At 48.5% G+C, this 22,864-nt stretch overlaps 1 protein-coding gene across 1 annotated transcript in view; it reads left to right on the top strand.

The window, feature by feature from the left end:
• The window catches only part of LOC104461927 (dynein heavy chain 9, axonemal-like), a gene marked incomplete at both ends in the record, with an annotated part of 83,309 nt that overhangs the window by 49,131 nt on the left and 11,314 nt on the right, over positions 1-22,864 (top strand). The window contains 8 exons of the mRNA XM_010073674.1: positions 801-1,008; positions 5,534-5,699; positions 7,737-7,839; positions 9,302-9,541; positions 15,320-15,481; positions 16,587-16,783; positions 19,429-19,591; positions 21,722-21,845. Of these exons, the coding sequence (XP_010071976.1) occupies positions 801-1,008; positions 5,534-5,699; positions 7,737-7,839; positions 9,302-9,541; positions 15,320-15,481; positions 16,587-16,783; positions 19,429-19,591; positions 21,722-21,845 (1,363 nt within the window). The remainder of the gene's footprint in view (positions 1-800; positions 1,009-5,533; positions 5,700-7,736; positions 7,840-9,301; positions 9,542-15,319; positions 15,482-16,586; positions 16,784-19,428; positions 19,592-21,721; positions 21,846-22,864) is intronic.

A 22,864-nucleotide genomic window follows, 5' to 3' on the forward strand; every position in this document is an offset into this window, starting at 1 on the left:
CAGGGGGGGTCTCACCAGAGCGGAGCAGAGGGGGACAACCCCCTCCCTCGCCCTGCTCCTCCCACTGCTGGGGATGCCGCCCCTGGGTTGGCTTTCTGGGCTGCAAGCGGGGATGTCATTAAAGGTCAAGCACTTCATAATAAGGATGGCATTCTTTATGAGTTACAATTAAATTACCCATCTTTCTTTACTGTGCTTTGGCTGTGAAGACACATCCTCCATCCATCTTCTGAATACGAGTGAAGCACACGAGGGACAGCTCCCAGCCAGCCCAGTGCCCCAGGAGCAGGGTGCAGGATGGGGGGTGCATGATGGGGGGCGCTTTTGGCCAAGGATTGCAGCATGCAGGGGGAAGCTGGATGCAAGATAAATGTAGTGACAATGTCTCTGAGACACCATGTCGTCATTCTTTGTGGCTGAAAATAGAGATGTTCTTGTGATTTGGACGAAAACGAGAGTTTCTGCAGGTAGTGCATTGCGTTTGCCAGCTGCGCTTTTCTTTCCTTTCACAAGTGCCATAGTGAGCAGATGACTTTTAAAAATTGTTACTGTTTTAGCAAAATGTGTGTTTGTGGGGAGATCCAGATGCTGCTCCCCGCATCCAGCTGTCAAGTTTTCATCTCTACAGACAGATTGATTTTAATGGTTGGCAGCAGCGTATCGTTCCCTCCCTAGTACAGCCTAGAAACTGGGGTCACCTCACTCATTCCTGGCTCTCCCCATTTTTCTTCTCCCCAGAACATGGCTATGGGGCTGTGGCAGGGATGGAGACACTTACCTGCTCGTTCTGCCCCTCTTAGGCTTGCCTGGTGCCCACAACTGAGACGGTCCGTGTGCGGTACTTCATGGACAGGCTCCTGGAGCGCCGGCGCCCGGTGATGCTGGTGGGCAGTGCTGGCACGGGGAAATCCGTGCTGGTGGGGGACAAGCTCTCCTCGCTGGACACGGACGCATATGTGGTGAAGAAGGTCCCGTTTAACTACTACACCACCTCTGCCATGCTGCAAGGTAGGACAGTGGTTGAGCCTCGGGACTTCTGCCGGGCAGGTTACCCAATTCCTGGGGTGTCTGATGGGGTTCGGAGCAAGGTGTGCACTGTAGCGCAGGGGAAGAGCCATGGGTGAGCTCCTCATGTCGTTTGTGGGCACTGCACTGATGCCTGCAGACTCTTACATCCTACTGTGGAACTCTCAGGTCAGTGGACCTCTGGTTTTGTGGAAGATGACATTTTCCTAATGAGGATTTGAATTCTGAACCCCACAACTGCGGTTCAGGGCTGTGCCAAAGCACACACGTCTGCTGCTGTTGTATACAGAATGTGACTTGTTCTTGACTTGAGGTGTGTCTTTAATACGTTTGAATTTAAGCCCGTCCTGAATAGGATGGGGCTTCTTGGCTAGGATCCAAACTGTCCGCAGGGTGCAATGATGGGAATCGCATCCCAGTTAGCAGCGAGGATGGTGCTAATGGATATCTGCAGGCTGGAAGCCAGGGCTGCCAGCTCCTGGTGCTGTCCTCCGCGTCCTGACACAGCCCAGCGTGCTCCCATGAGCAGATTCTCCATCCCCACCTCCCCAGGGGACGCAGGGCTTGCTGGGTCAGCTCAGAACCCCAGGGAACTGCTGACCCTGGGGAGGTCCATAAGAAGATTGCTGAGGAGGATTTTGGCATAGCAATGAAAAATGAAGTTTAAGACCAAGATAAGGTCAGTTTTGCTGTGTAGTCTCTTCAGAGACAAAGAGGAAGGAGGGAATTCTTGAGAAGGAGCTCATTTTGGAATGATGTTTTCACTTTGAGTTGACCTAAAGAGAGAGAAAATAATTTTTTACATGTATTAACCAGGAATGAGACAATCTGGTTTATTTTGAATTGAATAACAGCTGTGGGTCACTGTGAAATAAGAGGCTTCCTTCACATAGCTTGATTTGACCCAAATGTCCTGAAATCCTTTTACTCCCCCAGCCCTACACAGAACCACTGTCTGTGGAGGGCCAAGAATTTAACCTCCACCATCTGGGTTGTTCCTGGCCAGGAGGTGCTGGGTGGGGCCACACTCACAGCCTGGATCGATGCCGAGGGCAGCGAGCATCTAGGGTCTGTCCATGCTCTGCCAGGCTCCCAACACCCCAAACATTTTAAGAGAGGTGTTAGAGCTTAAAATGGCCCTCTGGGACTGATCTCCTCGCAAAGAGGTGACCGCACAGGCTCAGCACACGCCGTGTAACCTGGAGCTGTGGTATGGGGCCAGCGTCAGAGCTTTTTGGGGCAGGTTTGCTGGCGCTCACCCTCCCGGGCTCTCCTGCCTGCCTCAGCCAGCCCCACGGGATGGACGGTGCCCATGCCTCTGCCCGTGGTCTGAATGCGTGTCATTTGGGTTTCATGTCCTTTAAGCAAAAAAGGGTAAAATTATAGAATCGTAGAGTAGTTTGGGCTGGAAGGGACCTTAAAGAACATCGAGTCCCACCCCCTGCCATGGGCAGGGACATCTCCCACTAGCCCAGGTTGCTCAAATCTCTCCTTTAGGCCAGTCTTGCAGCCCTGAGCAGTGTGGTGGTCACAGCTTGCCTCTTCCCTCCCGGGTGTCCCTTTGCCTTTCCTCTCCCCGTGGGTTCTTCATGAAATGCCCTTGAGCTGGTCAACGGGCTGAACCGTCCGTCTGTGCGTCCCGCTGCCGGGCTGGGGCAATGCACACTCCTTTATCTGTGTCTGGACGGGGCGGGTGTGTGCAGGTGTTGAGATTTATCCAGGCAGACCTGGCAGCACGTCCCGATTTCCTCTGGCCGTGAGCTACGGTCTGAGACAGCGACTTTCTTCCTTTGCCGAGAGGAGCAAGTCATCTTGCGTAGGGATGAAGATGTGGCTGTGAGATTTGCATTGGGAAGCGTGATTTATATTGCCTGGCCCGCTTCCCTGCTGCTCATTTTTTAAACTTAATTTGTCCCTTTTTGTGTAGTTTGGCAGTTGGCTGCTTTTCTTCCCCCAGCAGGCACCTCTGTAAATTTGTAAAAGATGGATACAAAGCAGTTTTGGATTTTTTTTTTTCTTAAAAAAGAACCTACCCTGAAAGCCAGTGATTTCTTAGACAAGGTGCCTGTCAGTGCAGAGATTTATTTGGTGCAGACCAGGCACCCTTGAGGGGAAGCACGGCTCCGTGGTTCTAACCATCCCCATGCGCCCTGTGGCTTTACAGAAATGCCGTGTGCATAGTGGTGAAAAGGAGCCTGACGTCCTCTCTGCCCAAGCCTGGGCCAGTTTGGGGGTTTTCTTGGGTGGATTGGGACTGATGGCGAATTTCTGTGGCATTTGTTGCTCTCTCAGCCTGATGCCCTGGATGTTGGGTCTGCTGCTCTCTCCACTTCGTGCCCTCTTGGACCTCGGCTCCTCCTGGCTCCGCTCTCAGATGGAGCCCTGGCTTCTGTCTGCTCCAAATCAGCCTCATGAAAAATGCAATAATTTTTGTTTGGTTGGGGTTTTTTGGGGGGTTTTTTTGGTGTTTTTTTTTTTTTTTTTTTTTTTTTCCCCCCCTTTGCAAAACAAATTCTTTTTTTTTCCCCCCCCCTTGATCAACAGCCAGTAGGCAAGAGGAGTCGCACTTGTTAAATCTCGTTTCCATTGACTGTTTCTTTCAGGTGCTAATTTGAGTATCTCAGGGTCTCGGAGGCAGAGACGTGGCCCCGTTATTATGATTGTGAGATACGGCTTTGAATTAACATGCAACTTTCATGAACACGTCACTTGATCCCCAGTAATTGCATTTCAGTGTGATGAATCTCCTGCATACTTGTTTAACCTCAAAAAAAGGCAGATTTTATATGTTAATTAAGGACTAATTAAATTTAAATTAAATGCTTATTTGAAACACTTAATTTAACTTGCTACCAGAAATTTCAAATATTGTGGTTTTATTGAAAGGGGAGAGAGACTCCGCTGAGGAAAGATTCATCATCTTTCGTAGCACAATTCATTCCTTTGTGCAGCAACTGTCTCCAACAAGAAATCAGCTGAATTTTGAGTAGTGGGGAAAGACAAGCTGTCTGCAATGCACTGAGGCAATAAAAAAACCAGGTGTTTTAAAAGATTTCTGGTCTGAAAAAAACAGAATATAAATCTTCCTTAATAACTTTTGCCCATGAAAATGAATGGCTTAAGTGTACGTTTTCACAAGAAGATTTTTCTAAAAATCCCCAGTCCCATTTCCATTTGCCAATCTTCCCTAATTACAAAGAATTTTCACTTACCGTGCTGCTTTACAGCACCTTCTAGGTCTGTTGACAACCCAAAACTGCTAAAATGAAACAAATTCTGCCTCTGTCTTCAGGAAAGCAGTGAGCCCCTGAGACCGAGGATGTTCTCCCAGTAATCGCACGGCAGAGCATCCGTCCCAGCCTCTGGGCAGAGGAGAGCTGCTGCTGTTTGCTTTTCCACTCGCTGAGCCAGTAAAGGTTGCTGGGGCTGCGATCAAAGGAATCAATAACCTATAAAACATGATGTGCAGCAATGCGGGGTGATTTTTATTAAATATCAGCCCAGCATTATAAATATTGCCCGTATTTTATAATCTAGAGCAACACATAGCCTCAGCTTTCTGCTAAAGCAAATTAAAATCTTCCAAAGCTTGGAAATGAGAAACTTTTCTCTCCATGCTTTCCCTTTCATGACCTTACTTAAAAGTAGGTGGTAATTTGGCAACTCATGTTGGAAATGAGTCTTGACACATTTTCTGTAGGTTTGGCTAATGCTGGGGATGAGATCAGGGAACTTGTGGGTATTTGGTGCATTTAAATAAAAAATATTATTTTATTTGTCCTGAAAATGTGCAAGAAGTAGGCACAAAAGAATTACTTTTTTCTAATGGGGGTAAAAAACCAGACCTACACTCACAAAATCAGCTTGGCTCATGGGCTTCTGTGCCCACAGCATCTCCTTTTTTCCTTCCCAGTGCCCAGCCGCTACTGCCCGTGTTACCGGTGCGGTTGCTGTGTCACTGGGGCAGGCAGCAGAGAATATTCCTGCACTGCTGTATGGATCAGAATGACCTCAGCAAGCAAGACTTCAATTAAAAAATTAATCAGAAAGGATTCAAAAGGCTTTCTCTCACATGGAAGCCTTTTTTTTTCATCTGAAGTAGACCCGTTTTGTAGGATACTTCATTTTGACATATTTTATTTGAAAGGAGTAATTGAGAACTTTCCAACCTGAGTGGAGTCGGACCCAGGAGCTGCCCAAGGGTCCCTGCCAGCCCCATGCAGGGCTCCGTCTGCTCTATAGTCACAGCTCGGGGACAGCTGCTGTGCTGCTGGTGAGCAGCATCTGGTGCTGAGACCAACTCTTCTTCCCCAAAAAGCAACAAACAGCCTCTGGGTGCCAGTCGGAGGGGGCTGGGGGGATCCTGCCCATCCTGTGCATGGCTTGGCTCCTCCTGGGGCTGCTGTGGCTACATGCAGCACGACGCTGAGCTGGGTGGAGAAATAATTTTTATTTTGCAGTGTTGCTGTCCCGGGCAGCTTAGCTTTGCTCCTCTGCCTCTATACAGGTGTGCTTGAGAAGCCTCTGGAGAAAAAGGCTGGCAGAAACTACGGCCCTCCGGGTACCAAGACGCTTGTGTACTTCATTGATGATCTGAACATGCCCGAAGTGGACGCCTACGGGACGGTGCAGCCCCATACGCTGATCAGGCAGCACCTGGACTATGGCCACTGGTAGGAGGCTGCTCAGGCTTGGTCAGCCGAGACCTTTTTGTCTGGCTCAAGGGTTGGGGTTGGGGTTTGAGGATGTCAAAGCAAGGTTCCCTCTTCCCATCCTGTGTCTGCCATCGTGCCTGGCTGGGCTGGGCTGGAGCTGGCTGGGAGGCTCTGGGTGAACCAAGCGTTGTGCACCCTTGGGGTTTCCTCTGTCCTGAGCAAGCAAACTGTTATGGTTTTGACCCTGGCTGCTAGTCAAACACCAGAAAGCTGCTCGCTGGCTCTCCCCGCTGCTGGGTATGCAGGAGAAAATTAGAGGAATGAAGGGAAAAGAGACTCGTGGGTTGAGATAAGAACAATTTAATAACTAAACTACAATAATATTGAAAATAATCATAACGATGGTAATAATAGCAATATATGCAAATATAGAAATGAGTGACACGCAGTGACACTTCTCACCACCCGATGACCAAGGCTCAGCCTGTTCCTGGCTAATGATCCAGGAGCAGGGAGAGTCCTGAAAGCGCACTCCTGGAAATGAGATAAGAGCCCGAGTGTCTGATAGACTGAGAGCTGAGTGAGACAATGAGTCGTGCCTCTCTTGCTGTCCCAGAGACGGATGACCTGGAGCAAGAGAGAGCACTTCTGGACCAATCCTCACCTCTCTCCTGGCCATGCCATGCATGGGATGGAACAGACCATTGGCCAGTTTGGTCTCAGTCCTAAACCCAAGGACAAATCCTGGGCTGGTCACTGGGGCTGTGCTCCCTCCCAGCTCCTCCTGCCCCTGCAGACACGGGCACAGCAGAGAAGCTGGAAAGTCCTGGACTGTCCTGGCAGCAGCTCTGCCCATCAGTGTGTGATCAGCACAAATCCAAAACAGGCCCTCTTACTAGCCCGAACCAGGACACGCACTTGCTCACAGCCTGGTAGAGAGGAGCTTTGCTCTTTTTTGCTCTTGTGGCTGTGGTCCCAGTGCCAAGCTTGCAACAGGAGCGTGATGCTCAGGCTTTGCAGTGCTGGGAGCAGAGGAAGGCCATGGATTTGGCCTCAGCTGGGCTGAACCACCCCTGCTGTGAGCACCTAATATTGTTTTCAGTCAGGCAGCAGCAAACAAGCATTTCCTAGGCAGAGGTAATTTGAAGGAAGATGGTTGACGGTGTTTTGGAAGGCGAGCGGTGCATTTTGCACCATCGCTGGCAGCGCTGCGTGGGACCAATATTGACAGCTCTCCCCACAGGGATTGCAGGGCAGGGACTTGGAGCAATTTCCAGTCTCCTCAGCTGTGTGTGTGCTTGAGCTTGGCCAACAGCTTCCCAGGTATGGAGGCAGTGCAGGGCAGGAAGAAATCTGGGGCTGTGGATGCCGGGGACGTTGGGCAGCAAGCAGGCTCTGCTGATGGCATGGGGGCGGTGGGACCCTCGGGGGATGCAGCATGCCATGTGTCCCCTCCCAGGCACCTCCAGGCTCTCTGCCCACCCACACTCTTAGCAGTGCCCACTGGGGTGTCACACACTCGGTGTCCCCTCTTGTACCCCAGTGGGTGCTCGCTCCAGGGACAGTGAGGAGTGAGATGGGCACGGATCCCTGCAGCCCTGGCCCCAGCACTGACCCTCCCAGGGCTGCACCTCTGGCTCCGTCAGCATCCTTCCCATGCAAGCAGCAGGCGGGCAGCTGCATCTGGCAGCAGGCAGCTTGTTTGCCCCTGTTCCAGGCTGCCTGGAACCACATGCCCTCCTGTGATTTTTCTACAATTTCCGTGCAAGTGATGGGTACAACCTGGGACTTCGCTCAGTGCTCGTGACTAGCTGATGGAAATATTAGCAACAGGTTGTTGAAGCTGAAAGATTTCTGCCAAGAGCAGGACTCATGTGTGCCAGGCCCTGTACAGACACTCAGGTGAGCCTGGGCTCTGCCTTGGCAAGCTCCAGAATCTGACCCCCCTGAAGGTGGGCAGACGTCGGCAGCCTGCAGCCGCATGCCAGGGGAGATGCAGCGGCTGCTGCTCACAGGCTGTGGTCACCGTGCCGCTGCTTTTTGTTTTGCCCAAAGGTACGACAGGACCAAGCTGTCGCTGAAGGAGATCAGGAACGTGCAGTACGTGTCGTGCATGAACCCGACTGCAGGGAGCTTCACCATCAACCCGCGGCTGCAGGTAATGCCCCACATAACGGCAGGCGCGTCGCTGGGTTTATTGTTGAGCAGATCAGTTAAGGGTGAGGCCAGAGGAAAACCACTGGCAGGTCTTGCTGTCGTTTTATCAGTAGAAATGGCATGAATCTGTCGAGTGACTGTAATTCCAAATGATGAAGTGGCAGACTTGCTCCCGTATTCCCTTGTCTGTTTTTCCTCGCTTTCCGCTGCTCAGGAAGAGGAAGAAGTCACAAGTTGCCAGCCAGCTTACCACCTACTAGCAGGACAGCCTTCTGATTCATACAGACAGACTTTGCCTTCATTTAGCTAATATTTTCCTCTGGAACGTAGTTTATTAAAGCCTTTTGGTTTCTAAAATTTCCTGATGGAGCTGGCAGCATATTCTTGTTGAAAGGAGATGTGGGGGGGAAGCCCAAAGAAACAAAACAAAACAAAAAAATCCCAAACCAGTTCAAGTGCTGATAGTAACAGAAATACAGATTTGGGAAGAGATCTTAATCCTCAGGGCCTGATTTTTTTGGGAGTTGTGAGGTCTGGTCTGGGTCGGAGAGCTGGTTATGATCAGCTCTGAGGTCACCTGCCCTTTTCTCCAAGCCACGAGGGGTGGCAGAGCCTGGCCGGGGGCTGTTCCCTGTGCCTGCAGATCAAAACCACCAAGCAGGTCCTGTTGGCATCCGAGGGGGACAAATGGCAGCCAGAGGGGCTCTGTTGTGTTATAACAAAGCCTCCCGTGGCTGGCAATGGGCATCTCCTCTGTCTTTGCAAATCCCAGATCAATAAGGGGTCTTCTGGGAGATGTCACCTTCCAGGGGCTGTTCCAAACAGGCTGCATGGATTTGCTCAACATATTTTGTCAGGGAGAGTGGTTTAGTGGGATGGAAAGAGCCAAGTGTTACCATGGTCTGAGGGGGAACAGGGCAGGGGCTGCTGCGTTTGCCAGATCAGATGAAGCCGTGAAAGTCAGGATTCAGAGTAAGGAAGTGAATCCGAAAGGGCTGCTGGTTCTGGTCACTGTTACTGTCAGGATTTAGGGCTGTAACACAAGGTCAGGTTAAGTCTGTGGGATTGAAGGCGTTGAAACACATTGTTTGAGACAGTGACTGGTCTCGATCAAAGATTGGTGGGACCTTCAGAGCCCTTTAGCTCTTCAATGGACTGAACTTCCAGCATAGCAGTTGTGAAATGCAGGTGAAACTCCCTTGTTTAGTGAGCAGAACGATGTCAACTGTCCTCTGCTGGGAAATTGGAAGAGGGAAATAGCCTTGTTCAGACTGCAAGCCATGGAATCATGGAGCATCCCAGGTTGGAAGAGACCTTGAAAGATCATCTGGTCCAACCTTTTGTAGGAAAGGGAGCCTGAATGAGGTTTAGTACTGTGTCCAATCACATCAAGTCCCTAGGGCAGCTTGCTTGAGAGATGGTCACCCATCTCTTTGACCTTTCCACGTCTTTTTCTTCCTCAGCGTCACTTCTGTGTCTTTGCCCTCTCCATTCCTGGTCAAGATGCCTTGTCCAGGATCTACAGCACCATTTTAACGCAGCACCTGATGAGTGAGAATTTCTCGGGGGCTGTGCAAAAATCAGCTCAGCAGCTGGTTGCCCTGGCCTTGGGACTGCATCAGAAAGTAGCTGCTACTTTCCTGCCAACAGCCATTAAGTTCCACTATGTTTTCAGCCTGCGAGACTTCTCCAATATCTTCCAAGTAAGTGCAGTTGCTGTCCTGTTATCACATGGCAGCGGGAGTTGGGCAGCCTGGGTCCTTGGGCTCATAATGTTTATTTAAATAGTGGTTCAAGTTTTCTTGAAATCCTTCCTTACCTTTCACTATTCGTTGTTGATTATTTCCTTACCTTAAATATTCTTGGGTTTGAGATCTCCTGATTTCCTGTTTAACTCTGCTGGAACACATTTTTTTTTTTTTTTTTCCTGAAATTGAGTGTGAAAGAAGCTCTGGACTCTGGGAATGCATTTCCATGTGGTGCATTTGTTACACCTGCATATATTCATAATATAACTGGGGCTCTCTGGTCCAACCCCCTGCTCAAGCAGAACCAACTTCAATGTTAAGTCAGGCTGATCAGATAAGTTCTGAATGTTTCCAAGGCTGGAGTTCCCATAGCTTCCTGGCCTTTGTTGCCCTGCTAAATCCACTCTGGTGGAGTTTATGTATTTTTATTTCAACCAGAATTTCCCTTGCTGCAATTTGTGTTTGTTGCCTCTTGTCCTTTTGCTGTGCACCTCCAAAAAAACCTGGGTTCGGTCTTCTCTAGAACTCCCCATCAGATCATCGTAGACAGCAGTAAGACTCCCCTTCATCTTTTCCCTGGGCTGAACAAACCCATCTCTCAGCCTTTCCTTGCCTGTCCTGTGCTCCACTATGTTACAGTCTCGGTGGCCCCTGTTGAACTTTCTCCTGTATGTCAACATCTTTTTTGTACTGTGGAACCAAAAGCATATAGAGCCTTACACAGCTTTTCTCCAGCCCGTCAGAGTCCCTCCCTTTGGTCTAATAACCTCTCTGCTTGGTCAGCATCATCTGCAGACCAGCTGAGGGTGCACTGCCCGGGTCGTGCAGGAAGGCATTAGACAATACTGCCCTGGTACCAACTGGGAACGTTGCTGGGAGGTCGTTGGCCTCCAGTTAGAACTTTGACCCTGGTGGTCCAGCTGGATCTCCACCCACCTCACAGTTCATCCATCTGGTCTGTGTTCTTTTATGACTCTTGATGTGATGGCATCTGGGAAAACGAAAGAAAAAAACCCCAAACAATAGGGAAACAAAACAAAACAAATAAACAACAACAAAAGTCCAAAAGCAGGGCCATCTGAGTTGCCAGGACCTGTGGGAAGATGGAGAATCAGTGGATGTAAGGCTCCTAGGCTGGTGCATAATGCCTTTTTCAAATTCCTTTTACTCCCAGAGAACCGAACACCAATTGCATTAATAGCTGCATATATAAGAGGCATTTGGGGATTGCTGCTTTACCAGCTGTTCTGTAATTATACAAGCAGCCAAAGATAACTGTTAAAGGCACAAGCTGTATACAGATTGCAGCTGTGGAGCCCCTGGGCTTGCTGCCTGTGCACTGTGATCCTGCTGGCTCTGCCAGGTCTGCAGCAACGGCTCCTTCTGCAACCTGTCCAGTGGCTCTGGCATTATCGGACCCTCTTAAACATTAACACTGTGCCTGAACTGTTCAGTAGCGCCTTACAAGCCCAGCTTTATTCCCTGTGTCAAAACTGCCTGGCAGCTCTTCTGACAAGGAGAGCTGTGCTAATTGTGTAATCACAAAACACTCCAAGAACCTGTATCTTAATTGCTGCAGCTAATGAAGAATGGATAATAATAATGAGCTGGTACCTGGTATGCATGTGAGTGTTGTACAGAAGACTGAACAAGGAAGAAGAACAAGGAAGACTGCCCCAAACGCAAATTGGCAGCAATTCCTTTCAGCAGACAGATGTGGGAACTTATTGCTTTCATGTGTGTCCTTCTGCACCCAGTACCCATTGGTCCCTGGTCTGAGCTGGTCAGACTGGTGTCTGTGGTGCTTGGTGTGAGGGTTCAGGTGAAGGTGACTCCAGAAGGTGTTCACTGCAAATGACGGCAAAATGCCAGAGAGATTTCTCTAGGTATATAAAGGTTTTGGTGAAACCAAATGGAAAAAGAGCAACCTGTACACGCAGGGGTTGGAAGCTCGGCAGGCTGCAGTAGGTTGACTTTGTCAAGCACTGTCCATGTTTGTCCTGACTAACTGGAACGGTCATCTCTGAAGATCTGAGCGTCGTCAGTGGGATTCCTTTTTGCCTGGCTAGACATGTCCTCTCCCTCAGCAGAGGAAAACAGGCATTTCTGTGTGTAGTTCAAATTCAGCTCATCCTCATGGAAACCTGGAGAAGAGCCCAGAGGAACAGTGTTTCTGAAGCACCCCATTCGCTGAAGGTGAAGGGAGTCCGAGGTGACTGTCCTGTTGTCAGACATTGGCACTTCGCAGGTCTCGGGAGGCTCTGGCTCCCAGTGAAGATGCTCAGAGGCAGGTGTGTGAGGACATCTCGGTTCATGCAAGGCTGGCGAGGCCAGGAGACTGTCCAGCTCTCCCTGCTGGGCACACAGGTGTGGTTTCACTCTGTTGCCCCAGTGTGGGCATCTAGTGCCTTTTGAAACATGTCAGCACATCCCGCCTGGGCTCCAGCAGCTGTACAAGGACCCGCGTGTCCTCCTGTGCCTGCCTGTGTGGGTGTCTTGTCTGAACTGCTTGAACTGTGCTGCTTTCAAGGCTCCCTTGGCTGTTCAGTCCCCTGAGATCAACCATCTAGTTGTGTTGACTTGGAAAGGTCGTGGGAAATCTCATGTATTCCTACACAACAGTGATTCAACTGTTCTCATTTGATTTTTGTCTCTGGACTTCACCTTCTGTAAGAAAACCTTAAATGCCCAGCGTCATACCCCGTGGTGCCACTGCTTCCCAGTGCCATCGGCTGGACAGGGGCCGCAGGATGAAGCTTTGGTTCAGGCCCTCACGTATCAGTAAGCTGGTTTCTCCCATGTGGCACCAGCTTAACATGTGTATGCCCACTATGGGGGGAACTGGCTCCCCAAAGGGGAACAGGAGTCTCCGGGGAGGTGGGGACTGGCAGGAGGGCTGTGGGTGAAGAAGGGGAACCAAGGGGAGGAGGAATCCAGCACCAGACGTGGTTTCTCTGATGAACACCCAAACACATTTGGGACCTGAAAAACCCACTAGGGTCTGGACTGAGGGATGCTCCTTCCTGATTTAGAATAACCATCACCCTCAAAATCTGTGATTATCTTCAAACCCCTGGGCTCGTGGGCTGGTTTTGAATGGCTACGGAAGACTCAGCAAGTGCTGTAAAACCTATCTGTAATCAACCAGCTTAAATTTGCTGTCACATCTTACTGGAAATGCTCAGGGTGAAGAGAAGCTGGAAACCACAGTCCAGGATGGTGGGTAAGAAGAGGCTGGAGTAGGATTAGGCAAGATCTGCACTAATGGCAGCCTTGGCTCCTTGTCCTTGGATTACATCACTTGCTGTTGGTACTGTTGTAGGGGCAAGGTCACCCTTCAGTCCTTTATAGTCCTTTGGGTTCATCAGCAGGTGTCATCTGTTACTGTCCCTCTGTAGCGGGTCCTGTCCTGTTTGACACTGCTTTGCCTTGCATTTCGATGGCGTCTTTTTATGCCTCTGGGTCCCACCTTGCACCGCAGAGTTAAATTGGTTGGTAAGCTCCAGGCAATTTACCCTTGATTAAAGAAGACAGGTCTCTGGAGTGACAGAGTTGTGGATAATGCTTTTTAAAAATATATTCCCTGCTGGCTCACAGCAGAGGAAGCCCTGTTGCTGTCTTTCTTTCCATCTGAAAGGGTTACCATGGTATTATGCTCTAAATTATATCTGTCTTCTCCGTAAAATAATAATCATAGACTCGACAGGGTTATATTTTGGTATTTGGCTTTTTATTCCCGTGTCTAACAAGATTTTCAAGCAGCATGTCACATGAAGAGCTTCAGCAGTTGAGGAGGAACAGCCTCTCTCTCTTCCTGACAGCAAGGTGACAGCGGTGGCTCCGTGAGCCGCGCTCCAGCCGAGCTTTGCTGGGCTTTAGCGGCCAGCTGGCTTCACGCTCCTTTGCACGGGGAGGGATTTTCATGTTTACCCCTGGTTAAACTCACTAAAGAGCCCTGCGAACTTCAGGCTTGCAAACGCCAAAAATGCACCTTGTGTGTTGGCCGCTAGTGTGTGGCTGGGGACAGGGGACAGCGTCAGCCGCAGGACTGGGGAGGGTCAGCAGCACCTTCATTTTGGTCTCGTGCTGTTGTTTGGCTTGGCTTAACCTTGGGCTTGCTTGGGGTTTGGTTACTTGTGCCAGTCCGGTTTCAGAGCTTCCTCCTCCTTCTGTCTTGCCCTTTCTGCCCTTGCTCTTGCTAACAGGGACCCAGATGCCAGCGGCTGGCTGTGGGCTGCTCCATCGCACACGGCAGGGTGCGGTGCCAGCGGGGTGGCTGGAGCCCCTCGGCAATCCACCTTGGTTAGCGTATCTTGAAATAGGACTCTGGGTTCCTGGCCCAAATGTTTTTGATAGCAGTGCTGTGTCTGTCACTTTTTTCACATCATCACTGTCCTCAAAGTGCTGAGGCTGCCCCAGGAGTAACATGAGGAAAGAAGTGAGCTGGAAAGAGGTCACCATGCTGCACCACTTATTGTTATTTTACATGTTATTTAGACTGCAAAGAGGAAAAGTAATTTATTTTTCTTAGCTTTTTATGCCTGGGCGACTTTCTGTTCTGTCACTTCTGATCGGCCTATCCGTGGGAGCAGGTTGGCTCTCTCTCCCCCGTGAGTGTTCCCCCCAGCCCGGCAGGCAGGGGAAGCTGTGCTGACTCCTGGCTCTTTGCTCCGCTCTCCAGGCTGCCCGGAGCAGCACTAGCAGGAAGCCAGCCTGCTGGCAGGGAACCTTGCTGGATGCAAAGCTTTAGAAGTGGAAATAATTCCCACCTTAGCAAGCCTAGCGTCCAGAATTCACATTCCGGTGCTTTGGACCCTGATTTCTGTTCCTGTGTTATAGTTTTGCAGGTTTTGCTAGAATGGTGATGGGGTGTCTTTAGAGTCACTAATTTTTTTTTTTTTTTTTTTTTTTTTTAAACCAGTTTAGGATTTGATGGGTTTCACCTTTCTCTCTTGGAATCATCAGCTCTTCTCACTAATTTTTTTTCAGAAATAAATAAAATAATAATTTGGCAGCTGTGATGACAAATGTGAAACCCAAAGGATTTGAGTCATGGGCCGATGAGCTGAGAGAGAGTGCTTTACATTGCTTTTAGTGCATTTTATATTTTATGTATAAATAATTAGATGTTAGGAATAAAAGCTGTCTATTTAATTCATGCCATTGAAAACCCTGGGTGCTGTTAATGGGCTTAGTTATAGACGACACCTCTTTGAAACAGAAGTCTTCTGTGCATTTTAATAGAGTTCACGGTAAACACCCTGTGATAAGCAGACAGCAACTAATACTTCCTGCAGGCAGAATGCACCTAATTAAAATTAATTGATTAAAAAAAAAAATCATCACCACTAAAATTTCCAAACTGTTTTTTCTTCTTGACAAAATGCCTACGGTGTGGTGTGGGGATGCAAAAGCCACACGTCTGGGCTGGTGCGTGACTTTGCAGGCTCTTTGCTGCTGGGATCAGGACCACCAGCCCAGGCAGGCTGTGCTGGGGATGCTGCTTGAGGTGTGAAAATGAGTAAAATGGCTATACACTGCTTTGGGAGAGTGGAGGTAACAGAGGGGACATTCTCCAGGGGCTGTTATGTAGGAGCTTCTTCAGAAGTTGCTGTAACAGCTCTGCATTTAGAGGGATTCAGCCCCATTCTAGCGTGACAGCCTGGATGCTGGGGGTGAGGTTAGTCCCTTGGGGTCAAGGTGGGGATTTCTGACTGTCTCTGCTCTGCACAGGGCATTCTGTTCTCTACCCCCGAATGTCTGAAGCAACCTCAAGACCTTGTGAAGCTCTACCTGCATGAGTCAAACCGGGTGTACCGGGATAAGATGGTTGAAGAAAGGGATTATGGTACCTTTGATAAAATCCAGCTGGAGATGGTGAAGAAGATCTATGATGTAAGTGTTGAGGTTCATAACTCTGGTAATAATGTACATGCTCACAGGAAAAAAAGTTTCTCAGGAAAGTGAAGTTTGACCCGAGGTCTGCCTATCTCTCACCTGCCTGGTGGGCAATGCTCTTGATGAGAGCCCAGGAGCGAAATCTCTGTCGTCCATATCCTGGGCTGCCAGTGTTGCGATATGGGTAAATGACACACTCCGTAAGGGCACTGGGGAGAGGAGATTTGGGCTCTGTTGTGAAATAATGAAATTTTTTTATTTAGGCACTTTGAGTCTCATGTGGCAAAAGCAGGAGAAGGGTCAGATCCCTGGTCCTGATGAGAGCAGTGGGATGCAGGCACAAATCCTTTAGTGCTTTCCCTTTTTCCAAAATATCTTTCAACTGAAAGCTCCAGACCTGCTTTCCTTCAGGCCTGGCAGCACCCAGCAGTGCTGCCATAAGGATCCCTGAAGGAACACTGAAGTGTTGAGTAGTGCAGACAGCACTTTTTCCTCCAGGTGTTATCAGTGTCCACGCAACAGCCTGGTGTTATGGGTATTGCTGTGTGGGTTTCCTTGTGGCCACATTCTCTGATGGCAGTGAGTGGAGTTTTGATGATTTACAAAAAGTTGTCAGAGCAAAGTATGTCGGTATTGGGGCTATTTCCTTTCCCCTCTGTCCCTCTTGTCTGTCTTCCACATTTTCCAACATGCAGGTTCAACTGTATGGGCATAAAAAGGCTGGAACACCATACTTGACTTGGAAGGAGGTCACAGAGCTTGCTGTGTTTTTTCCTGTACTTGTTACATGCATATCATAGAATCGCAGAACAGTTTGGGTTGGAAAGGACCTTAAAGCCCATCCCATCCCACCTCCTGCCATGGGCAGGGACACCTCCCACTAGCCCAGGTTGCCCAAAGCCTCATCCAGCCTGGCCTTGAACCCCTCCAGGGATGGGGCATCCACAGCTTCTCTGGGCACCCTGGGCCACTGCCTCACCCCCCGCACAGGAAAACATTTCTTCCTCACATCTCATCTCCATCTCCCCTCTTTCAGCTTCAAACCATTCCCCCTCATCCTATCACTCCACTCCCTCATAGATTGTATATGTTTCTTTGACAGGACATGGAGGAAACTTTGGAGCAGACCAAGCGGATGAACGTTTATTGCCATTTTGCTAAAGGCATCGGTGAACCCAGCTATGGGCCAGTTCCAGCGTGGGAGGAATTGAACCAGATCCTTGTGGAAGCCTTGGACAACTACAATGAAGTCAACGCTGCCATGAACCTGGTGCTGTTTGAGGATGCCATGTGCCATGTGTAAGGGGTTTTTCTCGCTTTATGGTTTCATCATAGCATTTATCTGCACAGATTGCTTCCGTGGGGTTGCCTGGAGGATGTATCTATCCGTAATTACAGGTAATGGAGCTGGAGGTGTGCAGGAGCTTCATCAGCCCATGTGGCATGTGCACCACAAATCCTGCACTGCTTCCCCAGCTGTTGTTTGGAGGGCACCTTTGAACCCGTGAGGATGTCTGAGGCTGTCAGATGGAGGGACCGCACGCTGGTGGTTATTCTAAAGTCAGATTGCTGTTTTGATATCTTTGGTCCCCGATGCTCTGCGTGTGGCACGAACATTTGTTGGACGTGACAATGTTCAAATGCTTGATTGTTTGTGTGGGTCTTCACTTGACAGCCACCTACAGAACTAGTGATACTGAAATTTCTCTGAATGCTTTCACAGCTGGTTTAGAGCCGTGTTTACACAGGTTTTTAGTGGGACTTTTGAATCCCACTAAAAGTGAGGTTATGGGCATTCAGGCTACTAATTTAAATGGATTGAAGCATTTAAACTGCTTTGATCCTTTGAAAGTCCTGCCTGCATTTAGATACCTGCAGGTGCAGATGGATTCCCTTTGGAAATCAGACATGTTGGGACTATAAGAAAATAGTGAGCCTCCAGTTCATGGTTATGGAGCTATTTCCATGTCTGTGGTATAGACAGTGAGGCGTACCTCCAGCTTTCAAATACGATTTAAGTGCTGGTTGAGAATCCCAGCTGTCTCTACAGCCTCCTTTCTGGGTGCTGAGATGCATATCTGGCCTTAGGTCACTTCAGAAGATGGACCTGCCCTGTAAGTCATAGTTTGAACTGGTTCTGTATGAACACATTGCATCAAGAGGTGCAGATTTGTGACTCTAAGCTAGGAGAAAGCCACTGTCCCGCTGCACCCGTGTGGGTGATTTCAGTTCTTGCACGACCTGGCAACCTAATGCACTCTCATGCAAATTAAAATAAATAAATAAATAAATATATATATACATATAAAGTGCTATTCCTTTTAACAAGCTGTTTAGTTGTTTCTGTTCTGAGAGCTCAACAACCTGTTACTTTTGCGGTGTGGTGTACCAGCTACACTGGGGCACATTTCCCCTGGAGTCTGGGCATTTACTCTTTGCGTTAATGAGCCGTGTGCAGCCTGATGTCCATCGGCATTTCTGCTTGCATTGCCTGCAGGAAGGTGACAGGAATGTTAATCTTCTGCTCCTTTTGCACTTAACGTAAATTGGGATTTGTGAAAAAACCTGACACTATCCCTCTGGTTAATACTGGGAATAATGAGGAAAGCGAGGGTTGAGCATTTAGCACGATTTTCACTGGAGCTGGGGGAATTTCATTCATTGCAATTGGAAATTGCATTTTGCTGAAATACACAACTTACTCCATCTCAAACAGTTCATGAATGTCAGCTTGAATTTGCTGAAAATTTTCAGTTGGGGAAAAAAAGAAAAGGAAAAAAAAAAGGAAAAGAAAAAAAGGAAAACAAAAGGAAAAAAAAGGAAAAGAAAATAATAAAAAAGGAAAAGTTAATGTTTATGTAAGGAAGTGGGAGATATCTGTCATTCGCCTCCGAATCCAGGGCTGATGGTGCCCGTTCACAAGGCACGCAGCCCTGGAGAGCACACACTGTCGTCTTTGGGGAGAGCTAGCCTAGAGAATCGGAGCCAGGAACGTGACAGCTCTCCGCACACACTGGGTTGCTTTCCTGGGTAGAATTTCACAATGGGTGGGAGTCTGCATGTACATCAGAAAATACTTGAGTTGTAATAAAGCATTACAGTATTTCTTGCAGTCTTGTTTGAAAAATTAAAAAAAAAAATTAGATTAGTGTAGGAAAATACTCAAGTGAGCTGAATAAAGGCAACCATGCGAAGAGGGGAGTGGTGCTTGCATTTAAGGCACAGGACAGGGAGGTTTTCTCAGGTAGGATCCTATGAACCCCCCTCGCTTGGGGCTTTAACACATGGGAATATGAGCAATTCCTTAGAGAGAATAAATCAGAGGCAGGCAGAGTTCACCCCGCGACTCAGACAGGACAAGTAAACAGACCTGAGAAATAATAGCGAGTTTGTTTTTAAGAGTGAGAAAATCTCATTCATAAGTATTGGTGGTTTGGATAAATAACAAACATGCACTGTGTTCTCCAGACAATTTTTTATGCCATTCTAGACATATACGAATATGCTTTAATGCATAGCAGGACTCGTCACCTGAACACGAACCCCAAAGGCTTTGTGAAGAGAAGCCTTTACCGGGGAGGTGTATCAGAGCCTTGAATTTTGTTCTCATTTTTTGCATGTCGATGTAATGTACTGTTTCCCTTGTCTTCCCTGCATAGATGTCCAGGCCTTCACCTTAAAATAGCTCTGTCCAGCAGGACTCGGCAGGTGGAAAAAAAATTGGACAAAGTCTGAATTGCCACCAAGTATTTTTTTCACCCGCTATGTCCTTTGCATAGGTCCCAGCAGAGATGGGAATTATTGCTGACATGTCTCTCAGATTGACATTTTTCATCACATTCAGAATACCATTTCTTAGTGAATAAAATATGTATTGAAAAGCACTGGGCAGGGAAATAGAAAAATACTCTTATTAATGAGAGCTTTTGTATGCTTCCATTTAGTTGCCGCATCAACCGTATCCTGGAGTCCCCCAGAGGAAACGCTCTCCTGGTGGGCGTGGGCGGCAGCGGCAAGCAGAGCCTGACCCGCCTGGCAGCCTTCATCAGCGGGCTGGAGGTTTTCCAGATCACTTTGAGGAAAGGCTATGGGATCCCTGACCTGAAGGTAGGTGATGTTTAAGGTTGAGATTGGGGAGGGGAGAGGAAATAAAAAAGCAAAACTTGCCCTGAAAGCTTTGTCTTGTTGCACATTGAGCAACACTGTTGTGAAGATACTAAAAAGGCTCAGAGAGGAGCAAAGCTTCTCCAAATCCCTCGCTGAAGTGTGTCTACCCAGGGTGCAGACAGACCCTATGTCCTCTGCCCATCCTCTGAGCTGGCCTGGGAGTGCTCCAGCCCGAGGCTTCGCATCAACACCGGGCTGTGCTGCCGAGCCCAGCCGTGCGGACATCCACGCACGCTTGGTCACAAAACCATAAAGGACCAGCAAAGTTCTATTGGATTATTTTTTCTAATTAAACCAAGATGTGGTAATTAGCTCATCTGTGAGGTGCCTGTTGCAGAGCGATTTGGAGGTGGAAAACGAGCAGGAGATGGTAGGAAGAGAGTTCCCAAATTGTGTCCAGTTCTTCCTCTTGCATTTTGTATAAGGGAGGGATGGAGCGGATGGGGGATGCTTCACTCTAGACAACATGTTCTTGTGCCTATATTTACACACAGGCTAGTGAGCTTAGGAGTAACAAATCAACATTTTAAAATACCACTGAAATGGTTTAAAAATATTTTAGCTGCTGGCAAAGTGACTCATTAAAAGTGCTGTAAAAAAATCAATCACAGTAACTTCACTCCATTCTGCCTGGGAGACGTGATGGCCAATGGACCCTCGGTTCCAGCCCCATCAGTGGCACAACCCAATGACCCATGGTTCTGTACGAGTTGTTTTAATCATGTTGCACAACCCTGTCCCACCATCTGCTGGCTTTTTTCAGCTCTTCTCTGTGTTTCAGCCCCATTCATGAGATTTTCTAGCTCCTAGCTGCCTGTTTATTGAGGAAGGCTGTGCTCCTGTCTAGGAATAGAGCTCGATACCAGCATTAATAAACTTGTTTTCAAAGCACCTCTTTCCTTCTCTGTCTGTGGAGGTGGAAGATAATTTGATGTTCCCTTCACTCTGTATTCATTTTCAATGAATTTATGAAATACGGAGTCATATTTTTTTTCTCATATATGGGAGAGGAAGATGGTGACAGATTACCCTGTCTGCCATCAGCACCTCCCGCTGTTATAATTGATCTAATCCAAATTTCCCGTGCTGAAAGTAACAAATGATTCCATTGGAAGAAGTGTGTGTGTTTGCTGGATTTCTACGAAAGAGTTTCTGAAACACTGGCTGGTGTGTTCCTTTGGGGTCCTCAGCGTCTCGTATCCTGCTTGGAGGGGCAGGAAGGAAAGGATGGAGTTCGAGCTGGATGGTGGTTTTCTCATCTCATGAACAACTTGGATTTCAAAAAGAGGGTGTCCCTCATGAGGAGGACACTGTCCTCTTTGAAATGAAACAGCTTTTCCACGCGAGCAGGTGTTCTGCCAGCATCACCGGACCCAGTGGGGAACAGAAGGGTGAGTCCCCGCTTGGACTCTGGAAGAGAAGGAAGAAATACACAACAGACAACATCCATCTTTGCACAAGCATCCTCCTCCATTCCTCACAAACAAAAAAAATGTGTTCCAGCACCTCAGAAAACTAACAAACAAAAATTATTCATGTAGACTTGTGAAAGCAGAGAAATCTAGAGCTTGGGGATACCAAGGACCAGTGTTTCCAGTCCCTGCTGTCTCTCCCAGTCCCTCCCTGTGTACATGATTGTACCCAGAGCCTGGGGCAGAGCGAGCCTTTATGAGCCCCCCTTGCAGCCTCCATGGCCAGGGGTTGCACTGATGTCTTCAGCCACAACCATTGACCTCTTGAGTGTTTCGGCCATGGGCATTTCCCTTTGTCTAGCCGTGCTGGCCAGGGCTTTCTTCTCATTTTTGTGTTATACAGACCTGGGCACAATGTCAAGTCTTACTTGGTAGTGTCTTACAATGATGAGAGCAACAGACTCCCCCATGTAACCTGGAAGGCTCAGCTGTGAGGATGGAGAGTGGCCAAAGAGCAGTTTCACGCCAATGAATTGCCATTGCTCTGTTCTCGGTTACTGGGAAGATTCTGAAATATCCCACTCATCCCTGTGGTACCTAGCCCATGCTTTGCAGGTGTGGGTGCAACCCCTAAGTCCACTTGCTTTTCAACCTCTAGACAGACCTGGCAAACCAGTACGTGAAAGCTGGTGTTAAGAACATAGGCACCGTGTTCCTGATGACCGACGCGCAAGTGGCGGACGAGCAGTTCTTGGTGCTGGTGAATGACTTCTTAGCATCAGGTACATCTCTCGTTGCTTTGATTTCTCCTCTCCCCCTTTTTAGGGTAGTTTTGCTCATGGTAGCATCTGTAGTTCTAGCATGAACAGAAGGGCAGTATATAAAGTAAGCTGGAAGAGACATGCATTAGCTCTAAAGTAAAAGCAGTGCTGAGGTCCCCTTGGTGAGGATGCACTCCGTCATCTGGTAGGTTTTTTTCTTTCTCTGATGTCTTGTACACAGTTTTTCCATAGTTCATGGAATACTGCATGGGTCTGTTAAGTGATGTGCTTGTTGTGATATTGCAGCTGAGGACAGAGCCAAAGGAATGTATTGGCAGATGAGGATTTTGACCTATAGATCCTGTGCATCCATACTCTCATTGCCTAATAAAATAAGGTTGTTCCTGGCTAGAATATTTGACTGGAGTATCTGCAAGTTGGTGGAACATGCAAAGCCACAAGATGACCATGTCTGTGTGTGTCAGCTAGCTGCTTATCTCATTCCAGTCCTTTTCCTCTTTGTTTTTCCAGATGTGTTTAAGTTTTTGAGTTGTTGCTTGCCAAAACAATTACAGAATAGTCAGTCTGTGTGCCAGTGCTCTATTTCATAGAATCACAGAATGGTTTGGGGTGAAAGGGACCTTAAAGCTCCTCCAGTGCCACCCCCTGCCATGGGCAGGGACACCTCCCGCTAGCCCAGGTTGCTCAAAGCCTCATCCAGCCTGGCCTTGAACCCCTCCAGAGATGGGGCATCCACAGCTTCTCTGGGCAGAGTTGTGGATGCCCCATCCCTGGAGGTGTTCGAGGCCAGGTTTGATGAGGCTTTTTCCCTGCAGAACACGGCACAAGTATCTGTGGATGATGCTTCCCGGGCCGGGTGACCGCACTGGGTGACCCTGAGTGGGTGTATTCCCCAGGCTCCCTGGTAAATCACTGCTACTCACTGTGTGCCACTCGTTGCCTTATTTATGAGTCAGGAGTGGGAAGATACCGGCTGGTTCGGGTGACCCCCATGGATGGGGAGTGGGGGGGAGCTGGCA

The sequence above is a fragment of the Pterocles gutturalis genome, unplaced genomic scaffold, assembly GCF_000699245.1.
Source record: "Pterocles gutturalis isolate BGI_N339 unplaced genomic scaffold, ASM69924v1 scaffold27822, whole genome shotgun sequence".
Lineage (NCBI taxonomy): Eukaryota > Metazoa > Chordata > Aves > Pterocliformes > Pteroclidae > Pterocles > Pterocles gutturalis.